Here is a 22,984-nt window from a genome sequence, read left to right as displayed (position 1 = left end):
GAGCAGAGCAACACGGGCGGTCAGACGCAGGGCGGCGGCAGAGCCGGGGAGGAGGCCAGCGCCAATTTAACAGGGTGTGTGCGCCTCCCACGCGGTTCTACTGGGGGTTCATGACAGACCGTTTTTTTTTTTAAAAAGATGCTGCCAGCCAAGCACATTTGAGCGAAGAATCGGAGGCGGCTGTTTAGACTGACAACAGGCGATAAGCCACGACACTGCTTTCATGTCAAACTGAGTGAATGACAGGAGCTGGGCGCACAGACCCAGTAAATGTGACCCCCAGACCTTGCAATCAGCCCCACGTCAGACAAAACAGAGTCTCTTAAAAGGACACAATCCAGTTTACAATGTCCAGGAAGTGAAACAGGGCATTGATTTTAGCAAAAAGGACCTGCTTTAAATACATCGGGGGCCCTCTCTTCCGACACAACGGTGTGGCTATCTAAAATATGCAGAAATTCACCAGTTAATAAGAAATGTTAATGTTTGCATGTTTCAGCGGTGTGTTTAATTCCTTTTTAAGAGAACTGCAAGTTCTTTATACATTCAAAATGCCCAAAGGCTATAATTCAACAAAGATCTATTACGTTGCTCTCTGCGCTGTCCTCTTTTTCTGCAGCATACAAAACAGAACTGCATGTACAGAAACAACAGATAAATCAATATATACACATATTTTAGAAGCTTATTTTCCAGGACCACCTAGTCCACACAAGCAAAAGAAAATGGTTGTGAGAAGAAAGTGTGCCTGCTAATGATAGTTCTGCTCTTTGCCAGAAGCTACTCAATAGTCATCCACAAAAGCTCTCTTTCCACGGAGAAAAAAAAAAGAATAAATTTAAAGTTCTTACCATGCTGGGTGTAATGTGATTCTCTTCTCTTAATTCCAACCTATTTTTCTGGGGTTCCCCATCAGCTACAGGGACTTTCCTGCAAACAGTAAAATCTGCGTTAAGAGGCGAGAATCATAAAGCTGAATCTGTGGCTCTGGTCGTGCAAAACACCACTAGGAAGATTAAAAATGTCCTGATGGCCCGTTGCGTTTCATAATCAAATCCACACATCCACATTACTTCTAGTAACAGAATTTAATCAAAATTATTATTCTAATATTGTTTTAATTATGTTCATTAACACTACCTCAAGGCCAGAGACGGAATTATCATGCCTGTTCAAATGGACGTCTGAATATCTTATTTAGTATCAATAAATCATGTTGCCATTGAAAGCACACAAGTGGGTGCAATACGTAATGTAACAATGCATCAGAACATCCAGTACCGTCTGGTCAGGTACAGACGCACCTTTCAGAGCTTCTGCTTCACAGATACCATTTTCCAAACTGAAGGCCTGCTTCTGACCCCCAAACCAAAAAGTCTTTCAGTCCCAAAGAAAAAGGGCCTGACAGGCCAGTTTGCGCAGGATCGAGTGTGTGCGTGCACTATATACCGCCCCATTCAAATGTTCATTTACATCAGCTTTCACACTAAAAGAAAATCCGAAGAACTCGCTGCTTGGAGTTCTCCGACTACTCTGCGATCTTGCTGCGGTCTCCAAAGTGTTTGCTCCAAGCAGAGATGAAAGAGCTCTGCCCCCAACGTCCTCTACCCCTTGAAAGCACTAAAAAAAAAAAAAACCCTTGTAATTTCATACAAGGAACGGCTCGCATCAATCCGCCCAGGCACCGTTCGCGCAGAAACACCGAGCGCCTGGGCACTGCGACGTGCTCGCTGCAACATAACGCGATCACTCCATTTTCCCCGACTGGTTGCAGCACTCCAGTGCGGGAACATCACATCTGCGCCTCTCCAGGGCCGTGCACTGGGACTTGTTATCACAGAATGAATGCACTGATAAGAAATACCTCGGCGGCAGATCTCATAATCCTGGGGCTAAAATGGCTGTCATCTGCCAGAAGGAAATTTTCATCATTACACACAAGAGCCAGATGCAATCACCTAGCGCTGCCTTTCAGCCCACGGCTGGGAAATGACATAATAGGAGCCGTCGTTAGGCTGCTATATGATGCTTCTCTTATTGATGTGTTTACGGGCCCAGGATTTCAATAATGCAGACCCAGCCTTATCTTTAGATAGCAGTGCTGCCAATGCAGGACGGGTGGACAGGAAGCAGACCGTGGCATCCACACCACCAAACCAGAGAGGGGCTCCGCCCCCTCTCACAAATAAGGTCAGCCGGGCCCGGCTACCGTCGGGCTCTCTGGCATCAAACCCCCACTGCACGCCCCATTCCTCCCTCTGCGCTGGAGTGCTGTGGATCGGCCTGCTGTTCCCACCACCCCCCACCACCCCCCCGGAGGTGAGCCTCTCATTGTGGAGAAGCGTTCCCCAGCCTCAATAACACTTCTCCTCCGTGGTCTCCTTGACCCTCCGCTTTCAGCGTGCCAGCGAGGGAGAAGATTATATGCTTCAAATCTTCACGTGTCATTTGGGGTTCGGAGGGAGGGGGGGCGGGGGGGTGATCCCTCCCTTCAAAGCATTAGAGAGGCCCCCTTGAATCAAAACGAATTTTTGCTGTATTCGGAGGAAGGGTGAGAGGGGGCGTTTAACCACTACCTATTTAAGAGCATTTTAACGAAGGCAAGATTTTACGATTAGATTTTTTTTTTTTTGCAAAGTCGTCACTCCTACTGGATAAAAATTTAATGACTTCCTCCGAATGGTTACAGGGTAAGGCATTGCAGCAAATCATCTGTCATATAATTGTCTGTCTGGAATACTGAGCACTGTGAATGCTACATCCCTCATCAGAACACCCCAGCTGCTGGATATTAAAACGAAAGGGGGGGTGGGGGGTGGAGAGAGAGTGCAGGCTTATGAGATCACCTTACTTGTGGAGTTGCGAAGCCAGAGCAGATAACGCTATCTGTGCCTAACTAGCCAAGGAGAACGTGCGTTTCAAAGAAAAAAAAAGCATTATTGAGGGCGGGCGGCATCTTAGTTCTAGGGTCCGTTTTGCCTGGGAAATTAAATAACAGAAACTACCTGAAAACACGAGAAGACCGTCACAAGTTCTGCTCAATATGCACCACATTGTAGAAAATACCCCCAGCAGACTCAAGCAAACTTCCCACCCATGTCTGGGGTTTTTTTTCCCCAGGGGTTTTAGAACTATTCAAAGGTTAAGTCAGCTGAATGAGCTACAGCGAGTCCGATTTTTTGGGCCTATTGTTTTTGGGAAGACTCTGTAAAGGACACCAGGCAGGATCACAGCCACCTATCTGAATGCATGGGAAGACAGGGGTAAAAGGCGGCACTCCAGGAGATAAATGCATCAGCTCCATTGCTTTCTCAAAACACGATGCATCTATTTCGGGGGGGGGGAACCCCACTGGGATTCGTGAGCTCGTCCGGTTTTAAACGCGTCTACAAAATTTCCCTTTCCCCACAAGCACCAGTCCCAGCCCATCGGCTTGGGGCCTCTGAAGCTTGCTCTGCGCCGGGCGCAATCTTCCCAGACCCAAATGCCCCGCGACTCTCGGGACGAGCTGACCGACGGCGCGGCGCTGGCCGCGTCTGAACGCCGCTAGGACGGCCCCAGCCCCTCCTGGGAAGGATTTCTGCCAAGGGATGCGGCAGATTTGGCTGTTCAAGGGGTTAATCCGACAGCTCGAGCGCTGACCCACAAAGCAAAAGCAGATCAAAAAAAAAAAAAAAAAAAGAGGCAGCAACTGATCCTGCATAGAGCTGTACGCCGCCTCTGCATGCTAACGGAGCAGAAAAATCTTTTTGAATCCAGGCATTTCCTCTCCTACGGCTCTCCAACAGACAGGCTTGGCTCCAAGAGTGAAGCGCTGTAAAAAGACGGGATTCACAAAGCACTGAACTTTACAGGCACTAGCCACCATGCCTCCACATGCCGAACCAAACTGGGGAATTTGTAAAGTCTCCGTCATAAAACTGCAGAGGATTTCTAATCACCAGAGGCTATTATCTGATTGGTTGTCGGTTTAAGTGAGTGAGTGTGTGTGTGTGGGAGAGGGAGCGCGAGGTGGAAAAACAAGGAACGTAGTCCTTGTGGGAAAAGGATGTGCCTGTTCTGGAAAGCTGTTCTGCCGCTGCCGCCGCTACTGGCGGCTTTAAATCCCAGCATGCCACTTTTATTGCGCCGGCCTCGGGTCCATTAATCTCCTGCTCCTGGAGACGTTCCCATCCCTGTGAGGGCTCTGGCTCGAGCGCTGGCCCAGCCCGGAGGGGACTGAACCCTCGCTCTCCTCCGTCGGCAGGCTGTCGCTGTCGCTGCCGCGGCGCCTCGCCTGGGTCAGCCGGGGTTCTCCGCGCCCCGGCGGAGGCAGGGGCGAGCGGCAGGCGGGGGGGGACGGGACTGGGGGGCCAGAGAAACTGCTCTTGTATTCGCCCGCCCACACCCTGTCCTCCTAGTAAGGTCACCCCTTTTGTCCTTGCTTCGCTACCGCTTGCGATTCAGCAGGCGACGAGCCCGGGCGTACCGCAGGCCTGCTCGATTTCAGCATTTTAATTCCGCCTCGCTGCAGCAAATCGCAGGTGAGGGCTCTGGAAACCTGCACTCGGCTGAGGTGCTGCTCTCCCGCTCCCTGATATCCGTCAATGGATCCCAGCGCAGTGAGGACAAAGGACAAAGTTCAGCCACACCACCCCGGGTGTTGCACAACAATCAGGGCAGAAGCAACAACTACAGCGGCTCTCGGTGTCCAGTTCCTCTCAGGCCAACCCCCCGATTACTCAAGGGGGCTTTGGCACGTCTGTACCCTGGTGTGGTATCAAACAAGCTTCCAGTAAAAGAGACCCATCGACTCCAGACAGCCAGCAGACGGCAATGCAAAACAGGGAGGCCTGTTCAGGTTCAGTCCCATTTCATATCAAAGCTATATTAAGAATTGTGCAAAGAGTAAGAGACTGGGTGAATACTGAAGCAAATGTTTATCGGTTCCTTAACAGCAGTACAGCAGCCTTAAAGAAGTCGTGTCTCCATGAGAAAGTGAGAACAATCATGCATTGCTGCAGTGATCACGGGTCACTGTTTCCCGTTCTGAACGAGGGTCTGCACCCAGACAGACTAATTTAACTCTTCTCTTCCTGTTTCTGTGGGGGGGGGGAGAGAACCTTTCTCTTCCTGCGCCCTCTGGGACTTTCTGCGTGAAGCTGTGCTTGGATTCTCCCAACGTTCTGTTAATATTAAAGTTCATAATCTGGACTTCAAGATCAGATTTGATTACACGAGCTGACCAACTGCAAAAACCGCATTGAGTGCGATCCGTACAGCATGTGGTGTACTCCTGGATCCAGAACCCAACCCAACCCAACTGGCGGCACCAAAACATAGATGCTACATGTGAACAGTTTAACAGACATTTTACAGACGACCTGGAGAAAAAAAAGCACATTCCTACATCTAGAAGGCATCCTCTAGTACTTGAGAACTGTGCCACTGTAACTGAACTCTTTAACTTGCCAGCCCTCCAATCCACTTCAATACAGCACTTTGATGCAGCTAGCTCCTTAATTGCTATATCGATTTCCAATTATCAATTAACTCATTAAGAAACTGGTTGCAGCAAAATCCTGTAATGGAAGGGTCAAGTTATGTTGCACTGCGCTGTACTGCATACTACGGAGAATACAGTCTTCAATGTATCGATAGCTAGGCTAGTGACATCGCTTTCTCAACAGCTATAGAGTTCACCTCAAGGATTACTTTTTGTTGTGCGTTTGTCGTATGAAACATTTTTAAAAAGCAGAGCAAGGAACACACGGACGCACACAGACAGTGGACAAGCAGAAGTACAGAGGACTACAGGAGGGGACAGGGGACAGGGAGGGAGACGGCTCACTAACCTTTCTTCATTAATTCCACACATGCGGACCCTCTCATTGCTCACCCAGTTGTGAATTGTTCCATACAGGGGTGTTGCGGAGAGCATAATGTCCCCTCAAGTGCGGTCGATTTTATTCCGAGGTTGGCTCCTGTAAAAAAAAAAAAAAAGAGACCGACACAATCTGTGAGATTCGCTGCCCAGACTTGAGGGTACAGCCGCCTGCTTCAGGCTCATCGGTGACGCTGCGCCCTTGGGCAGCACCATGCTCAGCTGGCACGTCAACGCCGAGGAGGTACCCCATCGTGACGCAACAAACTCAAAGCAGCCGGGGGTCACCAGAGATGTCCCTTCCTCTTCTGCGCACGCAAAGCAAATGAAACCTCCCTCCATTTCATCCATCTCTGCACAAACGCTAAGAGCTGGGCGAGGGAAAGAGAGGGGGTGTGGAATATGGCTCAGAGAGAGGTTTTAGCACTTACCCATTTCAATGAGCGTGTGTTTAGGGTGTCAGAAGATGGAACTAATACGGGCTGCAGACTACTTATCACCATGTGTCATTATGGGGTCACAACCTCACCCATTAAAACCATCATCTGGAGCGGGCCAAGATTCTGACACCTGCCAATCCATTTTTAGGTTGGTCCATATATAGTATGCTCCTGACAATGCTGGGTTCTGTTCTCTCTGGCATAAGTGTGCATGTACTGTAAATGATTTTACAGCACTTGTAATACTTTGCACTTTGGGCACGACATTTGCTCGTGTAACTCAATCCCCCCCTGCCAATTTTAGCTTTTAAAGTACAGGTGACCGTCTTTATTTTAACCTGAATAAGACAGCCTACATTTTGTTTTTAATTTGCACTTCATGGTAGATAACCCCTTTTTTGTTTTCAGATCTTATCGGTTGCTGCCAATGCAACTTGCTGGTCTCCAGCCTCACTGCTTTTAAAGCGCTCCCAAGGAGAGCAACGGGTTCAAGAAAAACGAAGAACACCCAGCTCACTTTGCACTGGCAGCTAAAGAACCGAACCCTACACAGTGGATCTAAGCTATACTGGAAGACAGGGTTATTTTAGTGGGGAAAAAAACGAACGTTGGAACCAAAACTAGCTGCATTTTCTAACCAGCCGGCTAGGTCTTTAACACGGTTATGGCTACAAAATACGCGCTCGGTAGCTCTGTATTCATTCTTTTAAGGCCACGCGAGTTTTTGAACGATAAACGGGGTATGTCACATTAGACGTGGTGTCGTTCGGGTGCCAGAAAATGCGTGGGGAATGGAACAGCGAGATGAGATTAATCTGACACACACCGGACATCACGGCTCAGCATAGCAGAGGCACGGACACCCGGGCTCCGCTCCTCCACTTCCAGCTGACACCTCATTTGGAGCGGACGTTTCATTAATCATCGCCTTGACGCGCGGGGCGCGGGCTGCCTTGTTAAAGCGGGCTCAAGGTGAGGACGCGCTCCTCCATGAGCGACATCAACCCGCACAGAGGCTGCGTCCGAACAGGCGCCATAGCGTTGAGGGACTGCCCCAGATACCGTCTTTCTTTTTTTCACGCCGTTTCAATTGTACTCCAACACCTGGGGTACGAGAAGTAAACCTGCTGTGTGGAAACGGAGCTTAATGGCTGTAATTAATATATGGTGGGGGAGACGCGGGACTGGTCGAAGAGCAGTAAGTGGAGGGGGTTGCTCAATTCATCGAGAGATATCCCTCATCAAAACCGGTATTGGATTTAAGTACTTGCTTGCCTTTGATCCTTATACATGTCTCGCCATCAACAACGATACATCAGCGATTATAATAATTAATAACCCCCCCACACACACCCACCGTCTCCCTCATATTACATATTACACAAATTCGACTCCGCATCTTAGGGCATATCGGAAACGATGTACTTACTTGGATATCCCACTAGACAACCACATGTTCCTCTAAAAAAAGCTTACTGACCTACATTACACCTTAACTCGTTCAGTTCGGGCGGTACCGGCTGACAGGACCTTCAGACGGAACCCCGCCTCAGCCGCGACACCGCCGCTCTCGCGCGCCACGAGCTCGGTGGCAGCTTTATTTATGCATGGTTTACCCTTCCTCGTGCTTCAAATTCTTTCAAACAGATTTATAGTTTCCTGAAGCTATCACCGAGACACGCAATAACACTCAGGTGTATCCCTGACTGGAAGCGCCACGCCGCGCACCTTTGAACGCAGCCGGGGCAGTGTGTACACAACTGTGCGGAACTCGGCGCAGCCGGTCCGCACCCTTCCACTGGGCTAAAAATAGTTTGTTCAACAAACAAATTAAATGGTTCTTCATCACGAACGTTTGGCACTGTGACTAACAGTAAGCAGCGCTTAGCGTGGAAACCTCTGTTTGGGTGAAACCAGAATATAATCACTTTTTAATTATAACAAGCGGTGGGTTCCTCGGCTAGGCGCGACGAGCCTTTTGCAGAACACCCCCCCAGGACAATCAAAACCAACGTTAAATGAAACGATAAATGACATTTCGCGACATCGCCATTTAAACTCTTAAAAGTGTTGGAAGGGTTTCAAAACACTTTAAAAGGGTAATCAAAAACAGAATACCTAAAACTGCGTCTACAAAATTCGAATGCAGCTTAAGTCCTAGTGTTACTCCTCAACACCACGTTGCTTTGTAACAAGGAAATATTGTAAATACGGAATAATAAGGGTGCTTTCAAATATTTTGACCAACATTCGCATGCGTGTTTTAAATTTAACCCAAATAACAGTTGTGATATGCAAAAAAGTAAGATTTAAGTGGGGGAAATGGTTAGTTTTCGCTTTTGGTTTCTGGCGGCGTCGGTATAGAGGTGTTAATGGACTCCGCGCTGTCCTACCTCCCCCCAAAAATGGACGATTAATTAACAAGACTGTTCAAATATAAATTCAACGCGTTTAACGCCGAAGCACGAGCAATAAGTAAATGCTTAGCGCAGAGCTGATGTATGGTGAGTACCCCAAAGCAAGCCGGCTGAATTTTCATTTCGCTTCCTCATCTTTGTAGCTAGTTACAAGTTTATCGCCCCGATGAACTTCGTCTGAACTGTTTCAAAGTGGAGGTCTGTTGTACAAACAGCGGCGCCACTGATAATTTTCCTGCAACCAGACTGCAGCTCGCCGGCCTCTATCTCTCTCTCCGGTGGAGGCAACAGTGTCATAAATCTCTAGATGAGGGGGGAAAAAGAATAGAGAAGAGGGGGAGAGCTCCGAGTACGGTAATTTTCTGAAATGTGGCACGGTACGTGTGTGCAGCTCCTGCTTCATTTCCCTGGGACCTCTGGACTTAAACCCTCGCCGTCGCAGGCAGCTGATAACTCACCGTGCGCGCGTCCGCGACACCCCTCCTTCCACCCAAAGCCTCAGTTCTCGCCTCCCCACCGGGATTTGAGCGCGGGTGGGGTGCGGCAGGGAGCGAGCAGACCTCAGGCATAACTCCACGCGTCGTGTGTACGGACACGTTTATTAATTTACAGGCAAGTCATCCCACAACTGCAATCTCACGCCGAGGCATTCGTTTTTACGATCGATTTATAACGCTGCGACTCCGGGACGCTGTCGTTATACAGACGCACAATAATCGTTAAACCCTCTTTTTCCATCACCTCATTCGATGTTGGGCTGCTTTAACCATTCGAGGGCAGGGGGACTTGCGTTGCATCAAACAACCATAAAACCGCACGCAAGCCATGCTCAGGTAATCAACCCCCAGAACCTGTTCCCCGTGAAGGGAATATATAGTTTAATAAGACCACCTACCACACGCGTACAGAAACGCTTAAAACATCGAATCTGCGCAGAACATATAAAATTGACAAATTGATGTGGCACTTTGGAATTAGTCCAATTAAAGGATGCACAGAAATATGGAACTACATTATAATTATATGTATTACCGACGTGATTAATTGCGTAATTATAACCAGGCAGCTGCAAGCTTGTAGCAACCGGACTGGGGCTACACCACCTCTTCCACGAAAGGCGCCGAGAATCGTAACCGTGGAGCGAAACTCCGAAAGAGTTAACGTTACTCTTGCAGGCTACTATATCCACTCCTAATCGCACAGGGCAAGGTCAACACGCCGTGAGTGATATTCATCAGGACTGAGGGCAATGACGATCAGTTCTTGTGGGGTTTATCTCGTCAGCGGAGGGGGTGCCAGGTCTGTACACAGTTTTAATCAGCCGCCCGGCCGGCTCCCAAGGTGCGGAGCTTGGCACCCACGATGTGAGAATTCCTCTTAACAGGAGCGGAGGGGGGGACGAGAGAAGTCAGCTGTATCAGCTCGGGAGCTCCGTTTTGGCGCCCTCTCGCTTTCTGTCTCTGGCAGATTGCCAGCTGTATCTAGCGCTCCCAGTCTCTTAAAGCTGCAGGATGGCAGTTTTAATTTATGCATATACCCGAGGAAAAAAAAAAGACTTAACCCGGCTTTAGAAACACAGCAGAGTGGGCTCAAGGCTATAAAATGTTGAAACTGGCGTATTTAGTTATTAACAGGTGAAATAAGGACGATATGCCAAAAATTAAAAAAAAAAAGCCTGCAGTGGGATAAAGCACTTTTAGCCTGTTTCGTGAAAAATCCGGATCTAGCCGTGGATGACTGGAGCTGCCTGTTAATAGCGATAAACAATGCCTCTCACGGCACTTTCAAATCACACTGCATCGTTAAGTACGTGAATGCTCACCTACCAGCCGCGCCGCTAAGAGCTCAACCTGTTCAGAGAGACCCTTGGTAAGAGCTCGACGCTCAGACGGGCAGATAGCCGGTACTTTCCGTCGGGACAAGGGTACACCAGCTACTGAAACCGCCCCAAAGGCTGTTTGCTGGAGTTACAAGCGGAGACCGATCAAAGCATCTAGACGCCTAAACCCTCTTGCGTCAGCAACTTCAATTTCCCTTACAAATCAATTAAGGCCAACAAAAACAGGTAGCCCACGAGGAGGGGGAGAATTTAAGCATTAGGCTAATTCGAAACCTTTTAGCAAAATGGCCGAACGCGTAGATCGTTACCCGAACCTTTAAATAGCTTTTTGATTACAGCTAGAGCGACTGAGCTTTGTATTCGACTGCTTCAATGCCTGACATCGGACTCGTGAAGGTTACGCTCTTTATGGCCTTTGAACACAGCTTTATCAGACACGCGGGGAGAGGACGAAAATCCGGATTTAAATCTGGGGAGGGGGTTCTACACATATAATACCGAACGAAATCTGCAGCAGAGCAAAAGCTACCAGCACACCACATATCCTGCAGAATATATCATGTACAATGCACAGCACTAATGCAGCACAAGGGAAAAAAAAATTAATTACATTTTCCCATTTCGCTGTGCTCCCGTAGAGCGCCGTCACAGGGGAAAGCGCACCCACCGCCACACTGCTGCCGGTGGTGGCGGCTTTGAACAATCTGGTCTCTTGAGGATCGTGGAGAGCGGCGCTCTGTATGAAAGGCGCCTGTGAAAGACAACCTGACAAACTCCAGAGCGAGCTGAGCGCAGAACTGCGCGTGTAAACCAGGCGGAAACAAAGAGGCGCAAGTCGCTATACACGAGCTCTCCCCGCGCTGTCGCTCTCTTTCCGATGTCACAAACAACGTGACTGTGCTCAGCGTGCTGCATTTTGATTTCGGGCTATTATATCCTAATTTCCAATCAAGAACAAAGAAGTTACAGTGGGCGAACGTAACACGGTATAAAAAAAAATATTCCCTCAGCCGCCCTCTCTCCCACGGATATTTTCTGGCCTCCATTATAATACAACCGTGGTGTCGTGCTAGATTTCGAAGTTGCTCTTAAAGGGGGCCAACCTCTGTACCACACCGCTGGCCCGTGAACAATCGGCGCACACAGCCCCATCCAGATCGTTTTGATAGCGCGGAGTCCGCCGGCCCCCTGGCTCCCCCAGTTCCGTGCGGATTGAGAACCGGGCTCGACTTGTCAAACAGACGCCCGCACGCAAGCCCGCAGACCCTCACTTCACACCTCAAGCGCTCGGAGCTCTGACAACAAGCAGAGGGGTGAAAAATGCTTTCTTTTTTTCCCGAAAACCAAGCAATTAGCTGAGGGCTTTTTATGACTTCACCGATTTTTTTCGTGTGACTTCGGCGGTGGCGACGTTATTCTGGGAACCTCCATAAGGATATTCACCTCGTTACGTTGATTTATGCGTTCTGCTTAATGATCTCCATAAATCAAAATTAAAAAACAATTTACATTAAACAAATTATAGGGTTAATAACACCAGACTCGCAGAATGGCAGTCTGGAGATTCCTTTAAACCGTCTTCAACAGTTCGGCATCGATTCTCTGACATATCTCGCAAAACTATTATTTATGCCCTAAAACGCAAGTAGCTGCCGCAGCAGAGCTCCAGGCTCGGGAGATCGACTCTTTACAACACCACATGACCTGTTTCTGGAGCGACACGCGGCGAAGCCACAGCTTCGACGCACTTTAAAAAGTAAAGGTTAAGAGATGAGCGGAACCGGCTCTGGTGAGCTAGTTGATAGGAACGCAGACACGATAGAACAGACTGGGTTAAAGGGGCTCCGGGACTCGCTGAACACTGGCGTCACGGCAGCCTTTGTCCGCGGGAAACACAGAATTTGACATCGGAGCACAGGCTAGGCTGTGGATAAAATGGCCAGTGTCCGTCCTTCTACAAAGCAACTCTCCTGCTCTCTCTCTCTCTCACTCTCTCAGACGCGCGCTCGCAGCCTCTTTCCGTCTCCCTCTCTCTCCCACGCAGACAGGCTCCGGCGTATCGGAGACAGACTGTCCGCGCCATTTTAAAAAGAGACGAGACTCCGCAGCCACAGACTGAAGCCGGAACAGCCAGAGAAGTGGTGGGGGCGTCACGAGAGTTTCACGTCGTGCAGAAACGAAATTTAAACCCGAGATAAGCGGGGGAGAGAAGGGGGGAAAAAAACGCCTGGGCTAACGCGGGCGAAGACTTTGGTGTGACTCAGAGAGGGGTGAGGCGCTGCTCGGTCACTTTTAGGTGGTCAGGACAGGAACATTTCCAACCCACTAGACTACCCCCAGAGGGAGCAGACTGGAATACGACTGCGCCCACGTGTTAGTCAAATACATCGGAACGTGAGGGAGCAGTGTTCAGCGGCACGTCGCCACACAGTCTCTATGCTGAATCGGGCAGCTGAACTGCACACAGACCCCGGCGGACGCGAGGGGACGGACCAAAAGCGGGGTTTATGCGTGTTATTTTTTTAAAAAAAAAAAAAGCTTTTTTTGTGCGCCCTGTAGAGACGCACCTACCCTATTTCTCATCTTGAGTTTTGCGAAACCCCCAAACAGTTTACGAAACGGCAAGGCGAGCTACAAACTGCGCAGAGGGGAAGTAAGGACTGCCTGCCTTAAAGGCAAAATGCCAACAAGAAAAGTGTCATCAAAAAAAAAAAGAGAGAGAGAGGGGGCCCGGGAGCTATTCAGCAGAGACGTTAGCGGATAGGCCTATTGATCACAGAGGAGTTGGTTTTGCATAATTGCGACTGACAGGGGCTGTGTTTCCCACATTGACGGCGCAACAGCTTTGAGGGGGCTGATCGATTAGCTACAATCCCTCCCCTCCCCTCTCCTATCTGAATGGAAGCAAACCCCGGGGATTCAAAAGAGCTCATTATACCGCGAATGGACGCGCAGCCAGAAAACCAACCCCCCCACCACAACCGGCCTTTCTTTCTCCCGTCCACGGTACTTGTATTCCACACTCAGTAGCTCGAACAATAACGAGGCCAGATCTTAAAGGAGCGAAAACAGCAATAGGTAATTTCCCCCCATACAAGCCGAGCTCTGTAAAAGGCTGTTTAAGCCTATTAGTCAAAACGAAACATTTACAGATCAGACTTGTTCAAAGATCTGCCCTGAAAACTTCGGGAGCCACGTTTTAGTTTGCGCGTGTATGACAAGAATTTATGAGAAAAGGGGACACTGGTGATCTTGATGTAGCTTGGATCTATATACAGAATTTCCTTATCCTCAGCTGTAATGATGAGTAACGGCAGGCTTTGTTTCTAAATTTAAAACTCAATGGAAACGTCACAGCATTATATGGGGTAAAATGCAGCAGCAGCACAGAAGCCGGCTGCACAGTCGATACAGCTGGCTTTACTTAAGATTAATTGACACCTCCTCTAATACAATTAACTTTACCTACCCAATGGATCTCTGTGGCTTTCACACCTACGAGTAGTGTTTAAAGGCATTAAACACATTCGCATTACTTTAAAATCAGACTTGGCGGCTCCTCACCCAAAAGCGAGTCTCTTAACATGTCTTGCGCAGAACAGCAAACAATTTCGCCACCCGTCGACCTTCATTTTCGGAGAAAATGTCCGTCACACGCCTTCCGATCCCCAGAGTCACACTCAGCACGGGGATTATCAGTAGGCACCGACGCACGGTGGTCCTTTGTCTTTCTAGCCAGGTCGGACTAGATCAAAGGCGACAAAATCAGGCCTACAGTTATGTATTCCGTGGGACACCCCTATTGAAGGTATAACAGCGCAATGTTAAGAAAACAGTCCATTAGGATGCGAGAGATATACACGTGGTCTTTATTCCTACAACTGCGACCTACACCGGCTAGATTGCAGAACACACGATGGCATTTGAGTTCATTTGACGACGGAGTTCCAGGGTTTTTATTCACCCTGTAATGCCCACTTTACATTCTCTACAAGTGTGATAAAGTACAGTACTCCGGCACACAAGGATTCCATTTCAAAAGATCACTTGCCGATTTGACTACAATACGGTTTTCTTTCACACCGCAATTTTCAGAATTCCAGTTTTCTTTCGTGGTTCCCCGCCAGACTGCTGAGTAAATTACTAGACCTTAGAGGGTCCGGCTCAACTCACGGGGTCACAAATACCTTCTTATTTTGCGAACCTTATTAAAGGCATATTTAGAAAGCGCTGTTCTCCACGACAAAAAGAATTGACACATCTTCGCACGTGTCCTTAAAAAACAACTGAACAGTTCCGATTTGTCGTTTTAAATACAGAACGTCACGTTGTTCCACTTCGGGAACCAAGCGCATCTTCGGAAACCGTGGACACAAAGCGAGCTGAGGAGGTCCCCCCCCAACCTGTTCCTATACAATACATCCTCCTAACAAAAGCGAGGTGGCACGGAGATCATGGGAAAGAGACACTCCGGATCACCCGTTTCAAGCGTGCAGCCCCACACTGCAAAGAAAAGACGTGCTGTGGTACGACGAGCTTCTATTTTAATTACACTAAAGTACCTGCAGTCGCGTCCTTTCAGCGGCCGGGACTTGTTAATGTTACTGCCTTCGCCTGGGGCGAAGCTAGCAGAGCGAACGAGGGTGCCACGGAAAACAGATACGTGTGTGATGCAGATTTGAAGCCATTCCCCTGTGAAACAGTTGGACTTCCCCTAGAACACCTGCGCTGGCTGGGTAGAGAGCGACCGGGCGCGACTTTAACTTCTGTGGTGACCGAAGCACTACAGGCTGTCCAGGCACGCAGTTTCCCGGGTAGGTCAAATGCCGAGAAGTACGTCGTCGTCAGGTACACACAAATCCACTTAGATGCCGCCGGCGTTGGCGTTAGGAATTCGAAATATTTGTAAATTGTTTGGAAAACAAAGTTGAGGAAGTAAACATGACTTTTAATGAAAGGTTCTCCCACTACAAACGAAGGCAGCGACCAACTCTTGCGCTCGTTTCGGCTCGCTGCTCTTAGCTCGCTTAATAAGCAATGCTTAGTCACGGGGCTGCACATCAACACATTTAAGGAAGGCGATGCATACAAGCAAACAGCAATTAAACTGTCCCGAAGCGCTTACTTTCTTAGATTTCATTTTTTTTTGGGTGGGTGGGTTGTTCAATAAAAACGTAGACACAATACCGAGACCTCATTAACAACGTTTGTCTAAAATTACTCCGAACCAATCAAAAGATAAATTAATCCCGAGAGAACAAGCGTTGCCATGCATACACCGTAAGCTCCGCATATAGGCTACATCTCATTGCTGAAAGGGACACGTCTGAAAAAAAAAAGGGGAAAGAAAAAAAAAAAGAGAAAAAAATCCATTCAAATTAACACTGGGGCGGCTGTATCAACCCCGTGCTTAGGTGAAGTGCAAGCTCTATAATAAAGGCATTGTGTGACTGCAGGGAAGGGGGAGCGGAGAGGCGCGCGGACAACCCGCGCCTCAACAGCTGTCGCATTATTCGCGCTGCCTGTAAACAGGCTTCGCCGTTCTCCCCTCGCCACAGAGCGAGAGAGCTAGACGGACAATCCTCCACGACTCGGACCGCAGGCTAACAACAGCAGCATTGTGCGACCCGTGCTGGTGCCGGAGAATCTGCCGCTGCAGCTGGACTCTTGAACTCATTCCAGCCCGATGGAAGAGTGAAAAAAAAAATAAAGCTGTACATAAAGTTCTAGCGTTTTACAAGGGGAGGCCAATATACCGACTCGTGGGCAATTCCTACACGTTGTCGCCTCCCGTTATCCAAATAGAAGCCGGCGTGAAGCATGCGCCACGGCCTTGCTCAACACCGCGGACCCTGCGCTCTTTCCCTTTCGGCACAACACGTCATCGGGGTCAGCGGAACAGCTATCGACCCCCTACACCGCCTTCGGATCGAGGGAGACGTTTTATTAGGCATCTGTTGCACCCAACGGTCTCCTCGAACAAAGCAGGCCCTCTTAACCCATCAGCACACACAACAAATCAAAAACGGGACAGTGCACGTAGGTCTTCGAGCAGTTCGGCAGGGCCGGCCTTCGCACACCTGAAGAATCGCTCCAGGTCAACCTTCTCCCTGTCGCCGCGGACTGACCCGCTTCTGCTCCAGCCTAGCCTGCGGCACTGACTGTTCGACCCGCTTCGGGCTCGGCAGGAACATCACTCAAAGACAGCAGGTCGTTCTATGGGAAAGAGCAAGAATCCTCCTGCCAACGGGAAAACCCAGAACCCCCACCTCGTTGCATCTTTTTCCAAGTCGGATACCTCCAAACATCGACTGACGTCCTTGCAACTATTCATAGTCAATTTTCTTACGAGCGTCAAGGTTACAAACGACAGGGGGGTCGGAGCGGCCCGCCTAACCCGTTTGGTATTTAGTAGCTAACCCGAAGATCTATCTCATCACGCCGTTTCAGGAAAGACGCCAGGGTATCGGCTTCATGCGTGCCTGCGGCTGGGACTGACTAGCAAACAAACAGGAGACCCCCATCTTGGCAGGACATTGAAAATCATGACTTTCTTAGTGCGTCTGTCGTCCGTAGGCGTCCGGTAAATACAATAACATTTCTAAACTTCATGACGTGTCTAGCTGCATCTGTGTTACTGGGCCTCTGGCGCTCAAGAATAAGATAATATCGAAGTGTCAGCGACTTCACTCAAACTCGAAGTCCTAACAGAAGACTTCCACGCAGCTATTAAAATAATCGAGCCGTGCTGAAAACCCCACCACGCTTCCAATACACATCCGACAGTTACAGCCCCCTGCTGTATTTGTGAATCAATATCTGTTTAATATTTGCAAAATAAGCCAGATGTTTGGCACATGTGCTGAGCTAAACTAGGAGATTTGTATTATTAGAAATAACAGTAGGCAAAAAATCCTTGAAAGGAAAGAAAACGACGCTGTTTACACTTCACCCTAGATCGCTCGAATTCGGATTAGGAAAATAAGAAGCACGCTGCAGGGAAAAAAAAATAAATAAAAAGAAGCTGCCTTGAGTGAATGAAAATGTTTTATTTGACGACATCACGTGTCAGAACCTTTGAAAATAACATCCACCGCTCTCCAACCTCGCGGAGAACCTGACGACCTGCGTCAAAAAAAAAAAGGCGCAGGGTGATGTTTCCCAGGCGAAACGATTTGCTCCGAGGGTAAAAATGCAGCGTTAAGAAAACAATGCTAGCGTAGGCAGTAACACGTTCTTGTGAGAGCGCAGCGATCCGTGCACCGCGGAGCTCCTGCAGCACAAAGGCTTTCTGAGGCGGAGAAAAGAGCTCTCCTGTTTCAGCGCTGCCGTCCCCCGGGAGGCTGGGACGGAGTGCAACTTCAATCAAACCATGACTTCTCCTCTGAGAGCCAGCTATGAAACCCGATCTCGCCAGCTCACGGCCATACTTTTGCCTTTTATTCTCACACACACACACACATTTTCTACCTCTTTATACTAGGCCACGTAGCTCAGCACCTTCTCCGCTGCGAACAGCAGGCGACCGCTGAGGAAGGCTGCTTTGCGGTCGCTGTTCCTGAGCGGGTCCCCGCAACGTGCGTTGAGTTGCAGCTCAAGGAAAGAAACCTGATTCGGATGTAAATCCCAGGCCGGGCCAGGTGTTTATTTCAGGGAGATAAGGTGACGGTGAATTATTGTAACCACGCACGCAAGCAAGCCCGGGCGACATGACGATCTGTGGACATCGAAAATAATAAGCAGTGTCCGAAATACGAGAGGTCATTCTCGTACTTAACCCCTCCCGACCGCTTTGTGTCGGCCGTCCATTTTGAGATTTGGTCCAAACCGGACGAACATGAAATTGTTCGGAAGGGACACTTGGTCCGATCGTCTCAAAACGCACTTGAAATGGCAACTCAAATTTTGTACCTCGCGTGTAAACGCTGAAGAAATTGCATTTGGTCCTATTTAAATTGGGTTGGCAAAAACGCTACAAAAGCACGTAAACGCCTCACTAAGTCAAGGTTTCAACCTTCTATGCAGATGAATAAAACAACATTAACAGGGGTGACAACCTGCCTGGGGTTTTGAGACGGTCGGCTGAGTTAACGATCACTTGATGCTGGCCCGGTTTGTGCTCATACCAGTTTCATGTTATTAAAATGTATAACTTGAGAGATGTCACAATTCGTGGAGCTCCCATAATAGTCGATTATCGAATAGCCAAAACAGCCTAAGTCTAGCTCGCTAGCTCCTCCTTTCACCCACTAAGACACTTGGAGTCCTGTCATTAGATTCCGGCTTCAACTCGACACATCGTCCTTGAGAAAATACGGATATCAACGATCTTGATCAGCCCTTCCACATTGCCCCGTATTAGTACAGCGTTTATTTACCCACTTTGCCTATGTCTGGGGTTGAGCACTGGCTTTTAATTCCGGTTTCCAATGCACTCAACTGAAACCCTTCCTTATTCACGTCCAATATCGCCGTTCACACGCATTTTCAGAAAGACAACATCGATACTCTGTTCGCTACCGTCAATGTTTAATTCAGGCAAAATACTGCAAAAGCGCTAAAACCCCATGCAAGGTTCCTGAAAAAAAAATACGAATATTTAATGCTTGTTAACTGAGCACCGGGGTGAGTAGGACCAAGCCCCCTGTGCGAGACGTGATGAGCCTCGGGTGTTCCGTGTTTAGCTTTCAATCGTGTCATCTGGCGTCTGTCTCTACAGCCCGACGGCCGAACGCCTAGGCTAAGAGTTACATCCCGAAAACAGATCGCAGAAAGCTGATAGTACTTAAATACTAACCCGGGGTGAAAGAGTAGCTTTTAATGCTTAGAATTTGTCTAGTAAAAATTACATTAAAAGTGAGGTTTTCTCTCCGCGGCTAGTTATACACCCAGGTCGTTTTAGGACTTCCGCGCCGATGACGCACCCTGATGACACTTTGATGTACTAACGTACACCCCCGGTTTGTTTATATGGCTGTAGCTGGCCTCCTGATGAAAGGGCGATGTCATCACAAAGAGACTTTAATTGGATGGTATGCACCTACACCTAGTCATCTAAATTCCTGTCTGGTAAATAAGACGTTTTCCTGCGGCGCAACTATTCTTTTGGACTCCGCTAGAAGATGGTTGGTTGACGCAGAGTCGGCCTGTGTGTGTTTATGCCGCACCGCTTCGGCAGAGAAACACGAACAAATGAATTCAGATTGAATGTACGAAGGCAAAACGTTTGACTTCATTATATAACATGATACTTTCATACATTACTACAAATATGCATCAACAACGCACAGAACTCAGTCCCTGAAAATAAACGAGCGTAACACCCCATTAATTCCAAACTCAAATAGCATTTAAACTTCGCACTTACGAAGATTTAAAGAAGACGTTCAGGTTTATAGATAAAGGAGGCTACCAGCTCATAAATTAACCTCCAAACACAACAAGAAAAAAAATGATAGTGATTATTATGTGTTTAACGTTAGAAAAACAATCCCACAATGTATACAACATAGGCTTATTCATGTTTTCGCGAAACCCCTCTCGCGCAACCGAATCAGACTTTCCGTGTGGTTTTCAGGTTTGTGCATTTGAGCACCTTTTATCATTAAACTCTTACTTCAACGATGATTGTATTTTCTACCGGTGTTGGATTAAACTGTGTTCTAAAACAACTGAAGAAACAGTCACAAAACATTCTCGAACTGAATTCCAAATCACCCCATTCTTTCAACATTGCCACTTAAAAGTATTCACCTGGATGTGCAATGTGTTTAGTGTTCGTAAAGAGAACGGAGTCAGTGCACCGCCGACATTAAGAAATATAAATGAAAAGAGGTACCACAGCTCACTAATTCATGCAAGAAGCGGAGCAAAAGTCCCGATAAAGGACGTTTCGTTGCATTTATGGTAACCTGTAATTCCGAATCACCACATCTGTGCGTTTTCGGGACGCGAAGCTGAATGTTACACTACAGAAAAACACTGCTTCACAAAGGTCACAGTTACATCGCCCAATCACGCCCTTCATTAGCGCAAACACCCCCACCATCTACGCAGCTCGTCTCCCTAAATCTAAGGCTAAGATTACATCAGTGCAAAGGCGACGTATTGTAGGCCAAGGAGTTACTGCACCGCAACCCAGTTGTTCAAAATGACAGGATCCAACGTCACACCTTCCACTGGAGAGATTAACTACTACTGCCAAGTGCTCAACGCTTCAAAGTTGCTCGTGTTCCCAAAGGAATTGCAAAAAAAGTGGAATAAATCCTAAGAATTAGAAATAATGCTTCTTTTTTTTTTTACCAAAACAGGGCACTTCGGATCCGAGCAGATACGATCTGCTAATGCGAACATTCGCAATGCTCTATGAATAGCAACCGAGCAATTTATGTATTGCTGGAAGTGTTGCAGAGTGTCCACAGTCCAAAGCGGTTTCTCAAGTTCACCCGGGATATTTAAACATTCTTGGGTTTCCTTTAAAGTGCCGAAGGCTCCACACCGCGTCTTAAGCCAGCTAAGCTGCAATCCTCTAATGAAGAGCAGACGGCAACTCGTGCCTCGCGGCATTCCAGCAAAAATACGAGCGCGTTCGCTCTGATCGCGGCTCTAATTGCTCTGCACGGGCCCAGCCTCGCTCTCCCTCCCTGCAATGTCGTCGTTTTTCAACTTGGTCGAAATAAAAATAAAAAAACCGGCCCCCAGCACACCTCACGAAAAACGGGAACTGTACTTTAAACCAAGCCCTCGATAGACAGTTACTGTATTAGTCAGAAAACCTGCTGTCCAAAAGCCCTTTGGCCCCTTATACTGTAATCTATGAGGAACAATACGTTCTATGCATCTCTGAAAATAAGTCTCATTCAAATAACCACATTTATACATAGTACAACTTTATATAAAATAAGAAGCATATGATCACCTTCCTTGGGAACAAAAAAGTTATTTTAAGGACTCTTAAGATGCAAAAATTCGTTATACACTCTTCTGAAATGCTGAGCCATCCTTCTGCAAAGACCATCTCATTCTGGGGAGTGGGGGCGTCTTCTCAAACCTCCGATTTGTTTCCAACAAATACATCTGAATTATTCCAGCTGAGAGTTTTGGATCTTTATGCAGCCGGAAGGTGAAGTCTGGACCAATAGGTCTTGCCCCACAGAGACTACCACGCTGGATTTAAATGTGTTTGTACCTTTCTGCAGTTGACATACTCTCAATTTTCCCCAACAACTGAGAATATCACCCTAACCAAACAAAGTAAACCTCTTCCGTGCTTCACTGTTCAAGAAGGGCTCATGAGGAGTTTAAATTGTCAACTGACTCACGCACGGTCTCTGATTAGATCCAGATAAACTTTGCGCCAAACTCCTTTGACCACAATCCAGTTCTTGAATGCGTTTTAGTCTCCTTGCCCTTAACAGTGCTATTCCTGCTACACCACCTGCCTTAAATCTTCATTTCAAAAGCTACCTTCACACTGCAGATAGCTGGATGACACCTGAGCCCTCTGCCAGCTCTTCTGACAAACCAGCACTCGTCATCTCCCTGTTCCTGAAGGATATTACCTTCAAGTATGGCTCATCCTTGTTAGTAGCTTTTGGGGTCATCCAGTCTGGGGTTCATCAATTATAGATGATGTTTCTCTGCTCCGTGCATGTTGGCTATGCTTCAGATACCACACCTCAGAAACTAGAGTGCTCGGAGTTTTCACTCAACGTCTTTCTCATTGCTATGCAAAAACTGTTCTATTGCTGCCTGAAAGCCTAGAAATGTTCAAATCGGTTCACCCAGATTAAGCTTTATTTCGCTGCCACACCAAAGCAGCCTTTCAGCTGTCGAGTGGAATATGGATGCAAAGAGGAACAAATTCTGCTAATGACCAGAAACGCCCACCAATGAGTCATCAATTAGACTTGATTGGTAGATGTGATGGATTGTGTACTATTACACTTCTCACATAGAGTTTACCTTGAGATGTTGTGATTACACATACATTTGAAGATGATCAATGGCAATTAAAGACTGCTTAACGACAAGTTATTTTCACACAAAAGAAAACGCTGTTAACAAAGTTATGAGAAAACACACTAGTGAAGGCTTTGAGTATATTTTGAATGCTCGTAATATATCGTAACTCCTGCCCATGCCTAAGTCTCTTGTACAGCAGCGTATCTATTACGTACACCCATCATGTTATTTCATATAACAATGCTAAGCATTTTCCAAACTATAGCTCCTGGATTTAAATCTCCAACTATAAATCAACATTAATTTTCTTACTCCTTTAAACGACAACAATCGCTCCTCATATGAAATCTAGACACCTGACAATTGCAAAGGAATGTGGTAAAAGCCGCCAATTATCCATCTTTTTCTACCCTTCGCCATACTTTAAACCATCATGGGGAAAAGCCAACTACAGTGATGA

General features: G+C 47.7%; 1 protein-coding gene across 4 annotated transcripts in view; it reads right to left on the bottom strand.

Moving 5' to 3' along the window:
* Positions 1-22,984, bottom strand: part of bcor (BCL6 corepressor) — an 81,104-nt gene that overhangs the window by 34,197 nt on the left and 23,923 nt on the right. For all 4 annotated transcript variants that reach the window (XM_088598920.1, XM_088598933.1, XM_088598909.1 and 1 more), the window contains exons 2-3: positions 5,835-5,963; positions 852-930 (exon numbers count right to left, since the gene is read on the bottom strand). In XM_088598920.1, coding sequence (XP_088455046.1) covers positions 852-930; positions 5,835-5,920 — 165 coding nt within the window. In that variant the 5' untranslated portion in view covers positions 5,921-5,963. The remainder of the gene's footprint in view (positions 1-851; positions 931-5,834; positions 5,964-22,984) is intronic.

This window comes from Lepisosteus platostomus, chromosome 2, assembly GCF_059453375.1.
Source record: "Lepisosteus platostomus isolate fLepPlt1 chromosome 2, fLepPlt1.hap1, whole genome shotgun sequence".
NCBI classification, from domain to species: Eukaryota; Metazoa; Chordata; class Actinopteri; order Semionotiformes; family Lepisosteidae; genus Lepisosteus; species Lepisosteus platostomus.
Note: the sequence above shows the minus strand (reverse complement) of the source record. Positions and strands in the feature narration are given on the sequence as shown.